At 39.8% G+C, this 15,450-nt stretch overlaps 1 protein-coding gene across 2 annotated transcripts; it reads right to left on the bottom strand.

Annotated features, from left to right (window-relative positions):
- Window positions 1–617: 617 nt before the first annotated feature.
- On the bottom strand, window positions 618–15,093 carry LOC131460555 (cell division control protein 42 homolog). 2 transcript variants are annotated; one of them, XM_058631159.1, is made up of 6 exons: window positions 14,943–15,092; window positions 8,129–8,269; window positions 7,609–7,681; window positions 7,275–7,384; window positions 6,831–7,028; window positions 618–2,828 (listed from the first exon to the last, which is right to left on the bottom strand). In XM_058631159.1, exons 2-6 carry the CDS (start codon window positions 8,231–8,233, stop codon window positions 2,739–2,741), a joined length of 576 nt encoding a protein of 191 aa, XP_058487142.1. In that variant the 5' UTR covers window positions 8,234–8,269; window positions 14,943–15,092; the 3' UTR covers window positions 618–2,738. The 2 variants fall into 2 exon arrangements, with proteins under 2 accessions (XP_058487142.1, XP_058487143.1); XM_058631160.1 differs by lacking the exon at window positions 618–2,828 and adding an exon at window positions 4,992–5,412 and having other exon boundaries at window positions 14,943–15,093.
- Between the last annotated feature and the right edge of the window lie 357 nt (window positions 15,094–15,450).

Raw genomic sequence — 15,450 nt, 5'->3', positions numbered from 1 at the left:
ATCTGAAACACACAGACAACACAAACGTAATTTAATACTAGAATACGATAAATACACTTGTATATGAGCTAGTTGGCTAGTGATAGCAACCATGAGCTTACCCTCACCGTCGTCTCTTTGCGTCTCGTACCATGTCGTCTTCATACTGTTGTATGGCTCTCAAACCACAGTGGTAGTGGAAATGCTCCTAAACCGTGCCGTGCTGTGCCGTGCCGAGGCGAGGCGAGTAGAGCTGGTGGAAATGTGCCAATAGTGGAGCTTTAAGTGATTGTGTGCTGATGCGTTGAAGCAGCTGACACATCCAAGAGTGTCTCATAAAGGAAGAAATGAAAAACATGACTCAGTTAAACTGCTGATGTACTTTTATTTACATTTTTAAACAAAATGACACTTTGTGTGCTTCTTTGACTTTTCATCTTGAAAAACTTCCCAACAGCTGACAAGTGTTATCACGTCTGTGATCCTTAAGGTTCATGGATCATAGTCTAGGTTTGACCCACACACACACACACACACACACACACACACACTGCTTTCTCACTCCGAGTCATAAGTAAATTCATGGATAGTAAACTAGTCAAAATACAAATGAAAGAAATACAAAGGGAAAACAGAGGTAAAGGCAATAAAGGTATAAGTTTAATATTTTTGAAAAGAATGCATATACAAAGAACAAAGACTTCAGACAAAGTATTTGGTTTTGCACCAAAAAACAACAACAGGTTATAATAATAATAATAATAATAATAATAACAACAATAATAATAATAATAATAATGATAATAATATTGACTTTGGCTGGATGTCAACTCAACTCTGGACCACCAATAAAGAAAAACAACAACCAACCAAAAACAAATGATCTTTACCAAACAGCATCTCTGTCACTGGAGGTTTTCATTCAACTCTGAACCAATCACAGGTTTTCTTTGTATAAACTGGCAGCTGAAGAGTTCAGATGAGTTCCCACCGCTACATGTGAAAGTAACCTTTATTTCATATATTTATATTTATTTATATATACGTATGTATACATACATATACGTATGTATACATACGTATATGTATGTATACATACATATACGTATGTATACATACGTATATGTATGTATACATACATATATACACATACGTACATATATACATATATGTATACATGTACATATATGTACATGCATGTATATATATACACATCTGTATGTACATATATAAATATATATGTACACATATGTGTATATATGTACACATATACATATATGTACATGCATGTACATATATAGATATATATACATATATACACATCTGTATGTACATATATATATATATATAAATATATATATATATATATATATGTGTACATACAGCACAAACAGAAATAATAAAGAAAAAAAAGATTTTGGTAAAAACACCTGGAGCCTACATCAACATTGTGTGCCAGCTTACATTATAATGATCATTGAGAGCAGAGACCAGGGTTGAGCTCCATGCAGCACGGCGGACACAGTCCTGCAGACTGCACACACACACACACCAGACTGACCTGGAAATCAGATGACTGTGTCCAACAGTGTCCTGCTCCTCAGTCTGATTTATACTCCGTCATTTGACACTTTTGTAACTGCTCGACAAAACCTAACGCGGTTTCAGTCGTCTCCATGTGAAAACATCCCACAGATGTAATGACTTTGACGAATAACAATATCAGTCTGATAGAATCATTTGAGAACATGTAAGCTGTAAAGAACACAGTCTGTGTTCAGTGAACATTTATGTTCCTTTGGATCAGATCAATATATTTATAAGTGTCATGCAATGGCGTATAAATCGGACCTTTTCTTTTTTCTCCCTTGGTCCCTGACACACCACTCGCTCCACTAACACTGTTTATATTCCCTGCATCTAAAAGGCCAGTTCCTGTGGATCCATGACTACTAGATGCTTGAGCTCTTCAAGTGATCGCCACACTCCAAATGCACTGCAGCTCTGCACAGGACTGGCTGCTACATGGCCATATTCACCTGTCCTATCAGACTGAAGAGTAATAAATATCTCAGACGTGTCGTGTGTTTCAGGAGAGGAAAATAAAACTACTCTATTTGCAATTCTTCTGGTAGGGCTGATGACGATCGTAGGAAATGGGGGGGTGGGGCAACAGCATGAGTAGCCATGAATGAGAAGGCTGGGAGGGGCTTATACATATGTATTCAGTGGCTGTGCTGCGTTGAGGAATGTTCACGTCATGTTAAACAATGATTAAAAGCTCTGGACGCTCTTCTCCCCACTGTTCATCCAACAACGCTGGACAATGTGTTGCCATTGCTTTAGCAGCATTTAGCAACTCTTGCTACTCAGCCATGACAGACACGCCCCCCCCCACGTGTTACAGCGACACATATGTGTGAGTGCAGAGGACGAAGAGACGCTGATGAGGCCGCGACACTGAGGATGAATGTAAGATTAGAGTTCTACTCGTGTGTGTGTGTGTGTGTGGATCTCTGTCTGAGGCGACCAGATCAAGCTCCTCCTCTGTCTCACACGCAGACCTGGGGGTGAAGTGTCGTATTATTGCAGAGAATTATGTGAAACTGTTGACCAGTGCTGTCAATCAGGCTGAGCAAGGGGAGGAGTAACGGGAGCAGGGGAGGTGGCTATTTATGTGTGTGTGTGGGTGTGTGCATTTAAGGATGTGTTGTATGGTGGTGTGTGTGTGTGTGTGTGTGTGTGTGTGTAGGAGCCTCTCATAGCAGCACACATTTCCGTTTCTTCTTGGGCTCTGGGGGCTCCAGTGCAGCCAATATCGCCTCATCAAACACATTCTTTAGGCCTTTCTGTGAACACAAACACACAAACACACGGGCTCAATGAGGCGGCATCGCAAAACAGACACACACACAAGGCTGAAATAAAAAAGAACAAAGGTTGAGGGGGAAGCACATTTTCAGCTGAACAGAGGAAAAAGAATCAGGGAACAAACAAAAAATGGATCGTTCAGGTTTGAGTAAATGTAGTTGAGGTGTTTCTTTGCATTTCCATTAGGAATAATAGCAGAATATCCACCCTTCTCTTGGGGTTCCAAAGTGAAACAGTCAGCTGATTGGCTCTGTTTCAGTGCTTCCTTTCAGGTGTGTAGTTTACAAAGAGGTTATATAAACAGGAAATACACACATTCTGTTGCTTTTCTTCATTTTTTACAGTTGCTCTAAAAGCCCTTGATTCCCCACCCTGCGGTCAGAGTTCACTCATGTGTCAGCACCTTATACCAACACACTTCTAGATCCTCCACTCCCCCTGTTATAAACCATTTAAGAACCATTTTGTAGAAACAAACAAACAAACATCTGAATAAATAACTCCTTTTTCGTGTTGCATGTGGTTGTGTTGATTAGTTGTGCAAAACAGGTCGAGATAAAGTGTCAAAAATGCAGCTGAAATAAAAGAAAGTGGAGGGAAAACACACAACAACACAAAAGCTACTGTGTCACACACACACACACCTCCTGTGTTTGTCCCTGTTAATAAATCACTGACGTTTGAGATTCATCATTTTACAGCATGAAGACTGACTATGCTCATGAAAAGAGGGGAGTGTTACTCTGCTTCCACCATGAGCTCAGCCATGTGAAGTAACCAGAGCTGCTCTAATGCAGTAAACCAGTGAAGCCCTGCGAAGCCCTGCGAAGCCCTGCAGCGTTCACTAACCCCGCTTCATTCTTCTCTGACAAAGCACTGGGAAAAGAAGGGAGCCAGAGAGGAGAGCGCGTTCATTTGTCCTTTATTAACTCATTATACAGGTCATTTCACACAATCATAGATTTAAGTGAAATTATCTTGTACCTGCCGAGACAGCAGGACGTGCACCACAGCTGATGGCACATTTATACTTAAAATACATACTGCAGAGCATTCAGACAGGACTCACACCCCTTCACTTTGTCCACATTATCATATGCTGCTTACATCCATCGACACTCAATACTCCATTGATGACAAATGGGGGGTATGAGCAGAGTTTCACAGACAGAGAAAGTGCCTTCTCATACATATGAAAAAGGAGTTCAGACTAAGGCTGCAGCCAGTGACTACACTGAAATGATTCATTGACTGATTGCATTCTATGTCTCACAGTAACTTTATGGCTCTGTTTAGTTAGCAGCTGTAAAACTTTGCTTGAGTTTGCTTTATGCATGTGCTAACAAACAGTTCAAAATATACAGCCTAGAAGTGCAGCAGACAGTTGTCCAGCAGAGGGGGCTGTGAGCACATCTTGGCCAGGTTGCATACTACACAGCATGCAGATAATAACTTGTGGAAGACTCTCAACAACACATTATTTTACTATCAGTCCAGCCATCTGCAGCTTTAAAAGGATTCTACTTATAACATACTTATATAATAATGCAGAGAGGAACCTGGGGAGCTTTCAGTGCATCAGAACAGTTTTAGATCTGACCCTCAACATATTCCAGTCTCCTTACACTGCATGGTTTAGCTTAGCATCAGCTTTGACAAACTTGTGTTGGATAAACAGTGTGTTTCTAAATAATGGCCAGTCCATTAAAATCATCACTCAATCATCAGTCAATCTTCTTTGACTGCAATGAGAATTCCTTTATCTAACCTTTGTCATTTTCATAGAATGAGTGTTTTTTTTTATTTTTGTAAAGCTGCAACATAAATGTGAAACAAGTGAAGAGGTCTGGATATTTTCTGAACGCTCTGTATTTGCAGCCATAGTCATATTCTTATGCTCTTTTATCAGACATCAACAGTAGTACAAAAAATACACAGCATTAGAAATGGAAGCTCTGTTTCGTGTTGAGATCGATCTCAGTGTGACGTCATGAAAAGCCACAAAGCCACCGCCCTCACTGTAGTACAAACCCTATCATTAACTACTACTCCAGGACAGGGGGGGGGGGCAAACAATGGCCACAAATGACACCATGTACAATGACTCCTGTACAAGAGCCACATTAATGAGCACTAAGTAAGAAAAAGACATTTGTAGCAGTCACAGTTTATGAAGCAGGTGGACACACCGACCACGCCAGAAAAGAGATATGGAGTGAGTAACATCAAGCAAAGCAAGTGTCAGCAGTTACAAGTTAGAAAAGGCAAGTTATTTGAGGCCAAAACAAATATTAGTCATCAACAATGCAGTGTCTCTACAGACGAGTAGTTTGTGGCGAGTTAGACTGGACCAGAAAAACTGAGGGTTAGTTAGTTAGATGGCTGAGGCTAGTCCGGATGTAAATAGAGAGAGTGTCAGGGGGTAGAGGGAAGGAGACGAATGGCAACCATGAGAGCAATGGCACAGAGAGTTTAAAATATACAGCATTTCCTCTTTCTCTGCGTCTCAGGCGGCTCGAGGGCAGCTAGGATAGCTTCGTCAAATACATTCTTCAGCCCTCGCTACAAAGACAGGAGAAGGAAGAGAACAAGAGCATGGTTAGCACGGCAAACACGGAGAGTGAGAGACGGCAGAGGAGGAGAGGAACATGGCAGAACACGGACAGATGCTACAGAGATGAAGGGTGACGTGCAGTAGTGTGGATTTCACAGGCAGCACAGGAAACAGGAAATGACACTGGCATCTGAGCAGCAGTGGTGCCAGGGAGAGGGGAGGGAGGGAGGGAGGGAGGAAGGAAGTAGCAGAGTTGGGAGTAGGACAAAATTACACCGTGGCTCCATCATCACTATTGTTCTCATCCCAGTGAAGTCTAACTCATATTGTATGTGCTGCTGAGTTCACTCTACTCGCTCCATACCTTGACTTTTAAAGCTTCAGTGTACACAAGTGATCAAGCAGACCAACTCAAGAATACACAAAACCATAAATAATAATAATCAATAATCAATAAAACCATATAAAAAAACACATTAACAAGAACAAACTATAATAAAAAAGTTCTAAGTACAATATTCCATATTTGGCGTGACACCACTTCTTCCTTAACATTTGCCAACTACAGACATTTCAAGCTATTTCAAAGAGAGAATTCTCCAACTGTGTAACAAATCTTCTTCTCCCATAGAGAAGAAATGAACAGCCCATGACATGACTCAGCTAAAATGATGCTACTGATTTTTATTTACAGTAACAGCCTGTGTATAGACAAGCATACATTTGAATCTCTCCAATATCTGATGCAGTCATTTTGTCCAGTATGGGGTCGACAGTGAGTATGGTACTGGCTCAGCAGTAGGTCTACCTGCATGACCAAATCCAAATTAACTTCACCAAAACATTTCAAATGTCATCAAATATTTGATTTTCAGAAGTAAGATTTGCTGTTATTGGTTGATTTGTTGCTGTTGAAACGAGAGTCCCTCAGAAACACACTTTCACTAACACAGTTAGCTCTGTGGCTCCATGCACACGACTCAGTTTTCATGTGAAACTGCACTAGTTCGCTCTGGATACACCTGCCATCCACACTTTCCTGGCAAATTAAAGCACTAAAAAAATGGGGAATCTGCTGGATCAATGTAGTCATTGATATAGTCTGGATGGGCGAACAACAAAGAAGAAAACATAGAAAACACAAACCTAACTATACACTATCTACACACAGCTTTCTGAGCCTCATGACACAACTGATCATTTTTAATTCATAAAACCACTTAAGTCAAAAGTAATATCCATCACTGACACTAAACCAGCATGCAAAACAAAACTCAGTTTCACCACAGCATGCACAGACCAGGGGGAAATGCACAGGTTCCTCATTACCTCCACTTTCCTTCACTTTTTCATTGCATTCTGTGTGTGTGTGTGTGTGACTGTGAATCATGTGTATGCACACAGTACAGTATCTTGAGTATATTACCTGTGTGAGGGCTGAGCATTCCACATATTTCACAGCCTTGAGGTCTCTGGCCAGCTTCTCGGCCGTCTCTGGAGTGATGGGCTTCTGCTTGTTCTTTGCCAGCTTCTCTATAGTTGAGGGATCATCCCGCAAGTCAATCTGCGTCCCAACTAGGAGGAAGGGGGTCTTTGGACAGTGATGGGTGATCTCTGGAACCCACTGGAAACACAAACCAAGAACGGGGCTACAATCAGCACACTGTATCACACGTTTCATACAGCAGACTTCCCACTAGTAGCACTTCAACAGTAGAAATATGGAGCACCAGCAGACAATGCAGACCACAAAGACTGACATATAGTCAATAACAGAACATGTGACTATTTTTGACCAAAGAGGAATTCAGACATTTTTCATGACAATAATGATACAAAAAAAAACTTCATTAAGATGGGCTTCACTTGCCTTCTCTTTAACATTTTCAAAGGAGGAGGGGGACACGACGGAGAAACAGACGAGGAAGACGTCTGTCTGAGGATAACTCAGAGGTCGTAACCTGTCGTAGTCTTCCTGACCTGGAGAAACCAAAGAGAAACAGGATCAGATCACAGCAACACAACCAAAACAATACTCCAATCTGTCAGAGTAAATGTGGGTTTATTCACAAAGACACTGCAACTCTATTTATTGAGACTTAAATTGCACTTTAAGAAACATTTCACAACAGAATAGTGCTAATCAGAAAATAATGACATCAACTGGACACCCTGGGTGATGGTTAGAAAATGAAAAGACATACCTGCTGTATCAAACAAGCCCAGAGTGTAGGGTTCACCTCCAATCATTACAGTAACAGCATAGTTATCAAACACCTGCAACACAGACAAAAAAACTCAAGTCAATCATCATAAAGTAGTGAAGAATGAATGAAAAATATTTCATCACTGCTGTTAAAGGTGCGATGTCTCTTTGCCGGGTTCACACGGTGTTTTGGAAGTTACTACATCTGATTATTTGATTGTGGAGCATTAAACGCCCCATGTTCAAAGACCAATTCTTCATTATATTTCTGAATTGTAATTGAATCATGGGGCACCGAGAGCTTCCCAATCCTGTGTTATGTAGAAGTGTTTTAAGCTGTTTAAACTATTATCGATGACATCAGCTCACAGGGCGGGGCTAAGCTTTCACACACAACATTTCATCATAAAACAGTATCAATGTTAAATTGTCCATTGAGCTAGAAACTGACTAACAGCTACACATTTCTACACACTGGCAGTTATCATCTGTAATGTTGCAGTCAGGCGTACACTTACCGTAGGTACATATTCAGAGGGAAACTTGTTTGTGGTGTAAGAGATGAGCAGGCAGGTTTTACCCACAGCACCGTCACCAACTACAACACACTTGATGGTCTGCATAGCTGTGTTTGATAGTCTTTTCTATTCATTCAAGATCTGAAACAGAAAAACAAATGGAGAGAAAAAACTTTTTAATTCACAGCAGGCACTAATAAGTTGCAGACACTCTCCCCATCAAATATCAATACCTATAATCTACACAGAACACACATATAGCCTTTACATGAAGTCAAATAACAAGAAACACATTTCATTGTATCCTCTTGGTAACATTTTAAACAAGATATTACTGGTATCTTTTGCAGCCTTGAATCTGTGGATAACCGTGGTCTTAGTTGCAACTTTACTATACCACATGGACATTGTTTTGTACGAGGAGGAGACACAGAGGGAGAAGAAAGCATAGAGCAGAGCATGGGGAGACGAGTCCATGACAAACTTGTCAGTAATCCCTTCAAAAGAAAAGAAAAGAAAGCCTGAACTGTATGGACACAGAAGAAAACCTCCTCTAGTCACCACCAGTTAAGAATTGTCAAAAAATGTCCCACGAGTGAGTGCTTCTGTCCCTTTATCCAAGAGAACTTTCATTTTCGATACTTGGCAGTTATTCAACCATTTAGGAATGACAGTACTGAGAAGCTGATGCCACAAACGTGTGACGTGCTAGTGATTCTCGTCTGTGAGGGGAAGTCCTGAGGGCTACTGTAATGACAAGTATATGGGTGCAAAGCTCTATTTCTCTGCTTTCATCCATCTTCTACTGCTATATCCTCCACATGAGGGTCGTGCAGGGTGCTGGGCCAGTCTCAGCTGACATAGGGCAAAAGGCAAGGTCACACCCTGGACAGATCGCCAGTCCATAGTTTTTCAATTGTCCGGACATCACAAACGGTGTACAAACAGATTACATTGACTCGTTTAAAGGACTGAAACGCTATACAGAGCTTTATTCACAGCTGGTGACAAATAATTATATTATATTTATTGTCAATATTTTGATAATCAATGTATAGGTTTTTTGTGTTCTTATTTCTAAGCTTTTTTAATATAAATATTTTCTGGTTTCTTTGCTCCATAAAACAAATAAATCATTCAAACTGAATAATTCTGGTTAGTGGACAAAACAAGACATTTGAGAACATCATTTCCAGGTTTGAGAAACACTATTTTAAGTGTGGTTGTGTGAAGTTCTGACATTATAGTCAACGCTGTGTGAGTCTGGCTTGTTTCCTGTGCAAGCGACCAGCATGAGAAATGGACACAGCAGGAATACCAGACATTCACATAACCAAATACAATCTTAAGAATGCTTTTGCTCCTTAGTTTTGCCTATTTTCAAACTGGATCGTGTATTTTGTAAAATGCTCACTATGCCACAAGTCCATAAAGAAAATCAGTGTGTTTTTAGCTCGGGGACAATTGAGCTGCTCCTTCATTTGATATGTTTGTGTCTCTTTCATAAGACCAAACAAAGAATTTTAAACACTGAAATAAAAAAGACAACACATTTGAACTTGCTGATGGAGGCAGCACTGCATCGACATCGACTCCTGTGTGCTGTGATGTAAACCCTGGTTTTCAGGATTGTTAAGTCTGTTTAACTGATCTACAGTTTAGCTTTGTTCACTTAGATTCTTGTGCCTCTGCCTGTGACGGTACTCTGACCAATCAGTGCACGGCAGCCTGGCGACGCATTTTCCCTGGTTATGACGTCACGAGTCGAGTGAGTGGAAACACACCATAAGTCACTTAAGCCACTACAATAATAAAAACAATAATTCAGGGCCTAAAGAACACTAAAGCCACTTGAATGCCTATTGAATGTTTCTAATCTTTTGTTCATGAGTGCAATAAACATTTCCATTTGTAAAAATCATGCCAAACAATCTCGATTCTAAGCAAAAAGAATCGCGCAGCCCGAGCAGAGGGTGTGCTTAAGAAAGACTGGACTTATCGACATAGAAACAAACATTTTGACATATACATATATACATTTTGACGTGTGGCTGGAGTAATAGATATATACTATAGTTTAAACTGTGCAAAAAAAAGGGGGGGGGGGGGGACTAGGTCCTGAAAACTGTCAGGAACCAAACAATGCCATCATTAAAGGTCACAGATTCAGCTGCATGACAGTAGGAAACAGTTCCTGTCCACAGCCAGTACAGAAAGACTGTCAGTGTCTTCTTCATGAATGAGCCTTTTCACAAGTGACACTTTGATCATGGCAAGAAAAGCACAGAATAGTGACGAACATTATAGATACACCATTCTACTACAGTGTCCCAGTAAACCATGACAGTGATCGTGAGCTGACAACAACAGTGCTGAAGCACTGAATGAAATTAAAGGTTAGTCATTTTCATCATGAAAACAATTGCTAGCTGCAGCACGACACTCAGCCATCATTAGTTTGACTATTTACATTTGTTTTCCTGCTGTTATGGGAAATTAACCTCATTTAAATTGACCTTGAAGCTGTCTGGAAGACAAAAAGTAGCTTGATGCAGTGAGCATTTTTGAGGCAACTCATGTAGCATGTGGACCACAGCGCTCCCCCGTTTCTCCCGTACACAAACCAGTATGTCAGCGCTAAGCCACTGCAGAGCTCTGCACCACTGAGTGGGGGTGGGGGTGTCACTGAGTGAAGCAGGAGGAGGGACTAAACTGCAGACACCTAACGTTTGATCAAAGAACAGAGTACAGGTGATGTCCAGCAGACACAAAGAGAAAAGCTCAGAACTTTTTCATTCTTGTTTGATTGGCAATATATCAAACAATCGTCCCACTCCGCAGGAGCCCCCAGCATCATCATCCCTCTCATCATCTTTTCCCTCTCTCCCCATCTCATACACGTACGTTGCACTATTTGCACTATATTATTGTATATTTATGTATGTATATATGTTCATTTTCTATTATTCATTTAATATTATTCCATATATATATATATATATATATATATATATATATATATATATACACATACATATATATGGGCTGTCAATTGATTAAAGCAATTAACTACTTCATCGCACAATTTTCTGTAATTAATCGCAAAAATAAACCTGAAGCTTATAACAGATATTTATTGATATAAAATCATGGAACGGATGTAGAATCAACACAAAATGTATATTTAAATTCAAAGACTGTTTTAATGGCTTTCTTTAAACTTTAAACACAGTTTCTCTCCAGTGAAGTACAAATTAGACACATCCTGATGTTTTAAACATGTCAGTAAATCTTTACACAGAGAAATACAACACACACAGAAGACACTGGTGGACACTGAAAGAGAGTGCACAAACGCACACAAGTCAGGGAGGGCAAGAGAGAAAACACACATAGAGAGAAAGTGGGAGAGAGAGATACAGTGTACACACACACACACACGTTAGTTTTATCAAACAGCTTTTTAACTTCTCATTTGCACCACTGCTGCATGTATGAGGATGAGATGAGAGATCATGGAAATCCTCTAGTTTTTTATCCTATCTACTAAAGATGCACTGTAAAATCTATATATAATCAGCACGATATCATTGTTTCTTCAACACGTGCAAATATACTCCATTTAACATTAAATGGCCAAAGATTTTATCTGAAATAAAAGGTAAGGAGTGTATTTTAAGATCATAAAAAGTGGAATATATTTTATTTTACAGTGTATTGTCACTCCTTTAAGAAAACTTTTCATGAGTCCAGAGAAATGTATTGAGTGCAGCCTTATATCCACATATGTCTCGTATATTGGGATATAGCCTAAAAATATACAGATAATCTATAAGCCATGTCGCCCAGCCTTAAATATCGGCCGATAGTGATTTAAATTGTATTATCAGATATAGGCAAACATACCATATGATCCCCCCCAACCCCCATGTGACTAATGACTAAAAAGGCTGTTACCTCCTCAAGATCTCTGCTTGCACCCTCACCAACACTTTTTTGATGTTTATTTATTTTGCACAATGAAAATCTGCAGTGACATGGATATGATAAATATTGTGTTAATTTCTAAAGACTAAATTACCTCTGCATATATAACACAAATAATATTGGTTAACGGCCTATGCACTCCTGAAAAAAGTCCAATATCATGCATCCCTAGTATCAGCTTATTTAGCGGAAACAGTGTTTTTGTAACACTGAAATGCTTTTTTTTTGGAAAACATGCTTTATGGGCAAGCTCAAAGTCTCCTTCTCCTATTTTGATGTCTATCTGTAGCCGCATTACAGCAACACATAAAGATTGTGTGGGGAAAGTTCTGTTTCTGTGTGGATAAAACCGTAAAGCTATGAACAGGTGGCATGAAAGGAAGCCAAACACTGGCTTGTCCAGCATTTGGGTATAAGGAATTTACCCAAAGAGAATTCTTTTCTTTGTTACCCAAACTGACGCATTGTCAGCACTGACTTGCTGACTGCTGTGTGCGCCCCTGGCACCAGGAATAACGTATCACTCAAGTGACATATTTTAAGAATATGGTTGCTGCTTTTTCTCGCCAATACTGGAATACTTACTGACTGGAAACAGATGTTGTAAATCACTTACTCTCCTGATCCAAAGCCCATAGAGAAAGTCAATGTTTCAATGCTTCCAGGGACACATGAGATGTACACTGTTGTCTTATTTGATAAGTTTGTCACTTCAGTAAATCTGAACAAAAGGATTTGAAATACCATAATAACAAATAACAGATCTGAACTTACTTAAGCAACAGAGGATCAACAACTCCTGTGTGCCAAGATGTAAAATGGCTGACTTTCTCTTTGGGCTTTGGTGTGGGAAAGTGTGCAGTTAGCAGAGAAAGGCTATGCAGTGGCAGGGAGAAGCTATTGCAGACTTAAGCAGACATGAATTTTATAAGGTAAGCCTTTTGTTATGTGGCTAGAATTCGTGTTTCCTTGTTTTCAAGTACCACACTTCAAATAAACCTCAACTACCCCTGTTAACTACTAAAATAAATGAAATGTGTACTCTATGTCCTGACATGCAAGATACAAGTTAAGAGATATAGCCATTACTGATTAGCACAACTTAATATCACTTCTAAAAGACTGGGATTCAGTGGCAGAGGCTTAAACTATATAAATCAGTCACAGCTGATCAATTAGTTTTTGGTTCAGATGAGATGCAGAGTGTTCTTTGTGTCTGTGAAGGTCAAATCAGATTGTATAATTAAATATTTCAAAGATGAAAAGAGAAATGTGATTACACACACTGTGTGGTGTGCTGCTTTAAAAAAAATCAGGTTACTAAAAATAATAAAAAAATACATCATATGTTCTGGGGATGTAAGTTATTCATAACATTTTAAAACAAGAAATGAGCTGTTCCCTTTCTGCACCGCGTCTAAACATTGCTCACTGCTACCTGGATATTTGGACCATTGTCCCAAGGGTTCAGCATATTTTAATAAACGGATGTAATAATCGACTCATAAGTCAGGATTTTCAGACATATATTACAGTCCCAACATTGCAAAACACAACAAAGTTAAAGCCTTTGGCAACGAGTAAAAAAGTGAGTATGATTCGTTTTTTGTTTTGTTTTTTTAAAGATCCAGAGTGAATATAACTCTGATATATGTAAAATGACATGTAATATACAAACTTCCATGCAAAACATCCAAGTAAGTCTGTGTCCATGGACAACAGCCAGACTTTTGTGTTCATCTGTCAGCAGTACTACTGAGGCCAGGCCATCTTGGATACTACCGTTTAAATCTGCTGAGAGCCAGGCTGATGTGGTGGTTCATCCTACATAAAGCTGGAGGAACAGTGTGTGCGAGTATAAAATATCTTGCATTAAAATCACAGAACGTGATCGGATCTGAGCACAGAGCATATCTGTACAAAACTCAACACTGACAGAATTACCCGCCGCTGATTACGACTGGATTATCCAACTTCTTCGCTCTAGGTTAATCCCAAAACATTCAGTTATGGGTCGTTTGAAGACTTCACATACAATCCAGAGTCAGGCCATTTTCCTGTGCTATCCATCCAACATAATACTGCCAATTGATGGAAAAACGCAACTCTGAGAGACTGGCATGGTGACCACGAACGATTTGAGAAACTCAAAACGACACTAATCGTCGTAAACGACAAGTTAAAACTATTTAAATGTCGCATAGCGGGAATGACGACAGGCAAAAGACTGACCATATCCAAGCTCGGACGCACGCAGCCTTAGCTGCTGTATTTCGGCCTCAATCTGGCCTTCTTCCTGTCGGTGGTTTAAACAGACGATGAAGCCAGCAGCTGTCCGTGTTTTTAATAACCTCAGTCCACGGAACCAGCAGCTTTGCAACCAAACATACGACTGTACAATTAATTTATGCTTCAATTTACCAGGAAAAAACAGCGGCTAAAGGTCTGTTAGGCTTTTTATTGAGCTCCGTTGTGAATAAAGTGCTAGCGAGGAGCTGTTTATTGACTTAACTTGCATGCTGACAGATTCCATATTTAACTGAAATCACCCATGAATTCGACGTGATGTGTGTGAATTCAGTTCCACGACAGTGATTTGCTAAGCAGTCCATTACATTTGTTGTGTGTCTGTCCCCCACTGTCGGCTTCCTGGCTAACTAGCTGAGCTAACCTTAGCGGATGCTGGTGGCCAAATGATGCATTTTAACTGATGTTTACAGGTAATACATCACACGAGTACACAGCACGTGTGTTGTTGACGAGATTCAGACTACAGGTCGACCACAGTTGCATGATAATTACATAAATATTGACATTTTTCTCTTACCGTATCCTCTATTTGGGTCTTTACGCCGGGCGTTGGCAGCTCAGCGCTAGGGGCTTCCCAGTCCACGGAACAGGGACACGTTGCGTTGCATGAACTACTACGTAATTACGTTGTTGAGTACAAAAATCTTTAGTTTACTTTTTCCTAATTTTCCGTTCTTCCCCGATATCGGTTTCTAAAAAATATTTTGATAAATTCAGAATAGAAAGATGTTAGGTTTTTCCCAAAAAGATATGTACATTTAAACTTAATGGGTCTAGTTAAATACGTGATTTTACATACACACCAGGGACCGTGTCTAAATTCAACTTAATGTTCCTTGGAATAAATTAAATTTAAATTCACTTTTACCACTTCGCACTAAAGTATGTCCTCTGTAAAGCAACACAAAATGACAAAATCACTCAAATGTCCGAAACCAAGAGCCACTACTGTAAGCCGGAGTTTGACCTACATAACTGGACTGTACTGTCGCTGTCTGCCACTTGAGGGCAGTGTAAGCCAAAGG

Source organism: Solea solea, chromosome 6 (assembly GCF_958295425.1).
Source record: "Solea solea chromosome 6, fSolSol10.1, whole genome shotgun sequence".
In the NCBI taxonomy this organism is placed as follows: Eukaryota; Metazoa; Chordata; class Actinopteri; order Pleuronectiformes; family Soleidae; genus Solea; species Solea solea.
The sequence above is the reverse complement of the archived record's forward strand: the minus strand, read 5'-3'. Positions and strand labels throughout refer to the sequence as shown.

Bases quoted from the DNA above. Each gene is read 5' to 3' on its own strand.
- LOC131460555 (XM_058631160.1), bottom strand. From the start codon at position 8,233: ATGCAGACCATCAAGTGTGTTGTAGTTGGTGACGGTGCTGTGGGTAAA. The intron at 7,029-7,274 runs GCAAGTGAAGCC...TTGTGTTTCCAG, and splicing joins TTGAAAATGTTAAAGAGAAG to TGGGTTCCAGAGATCACCCA. The intron at 5,413-6,830 runs GTAATATACTCA...CTGTCTTTGTAG, and splicing joins AATGCTCAGCCCTCACACAG to CGAGGGCTGAAGAATGTATT.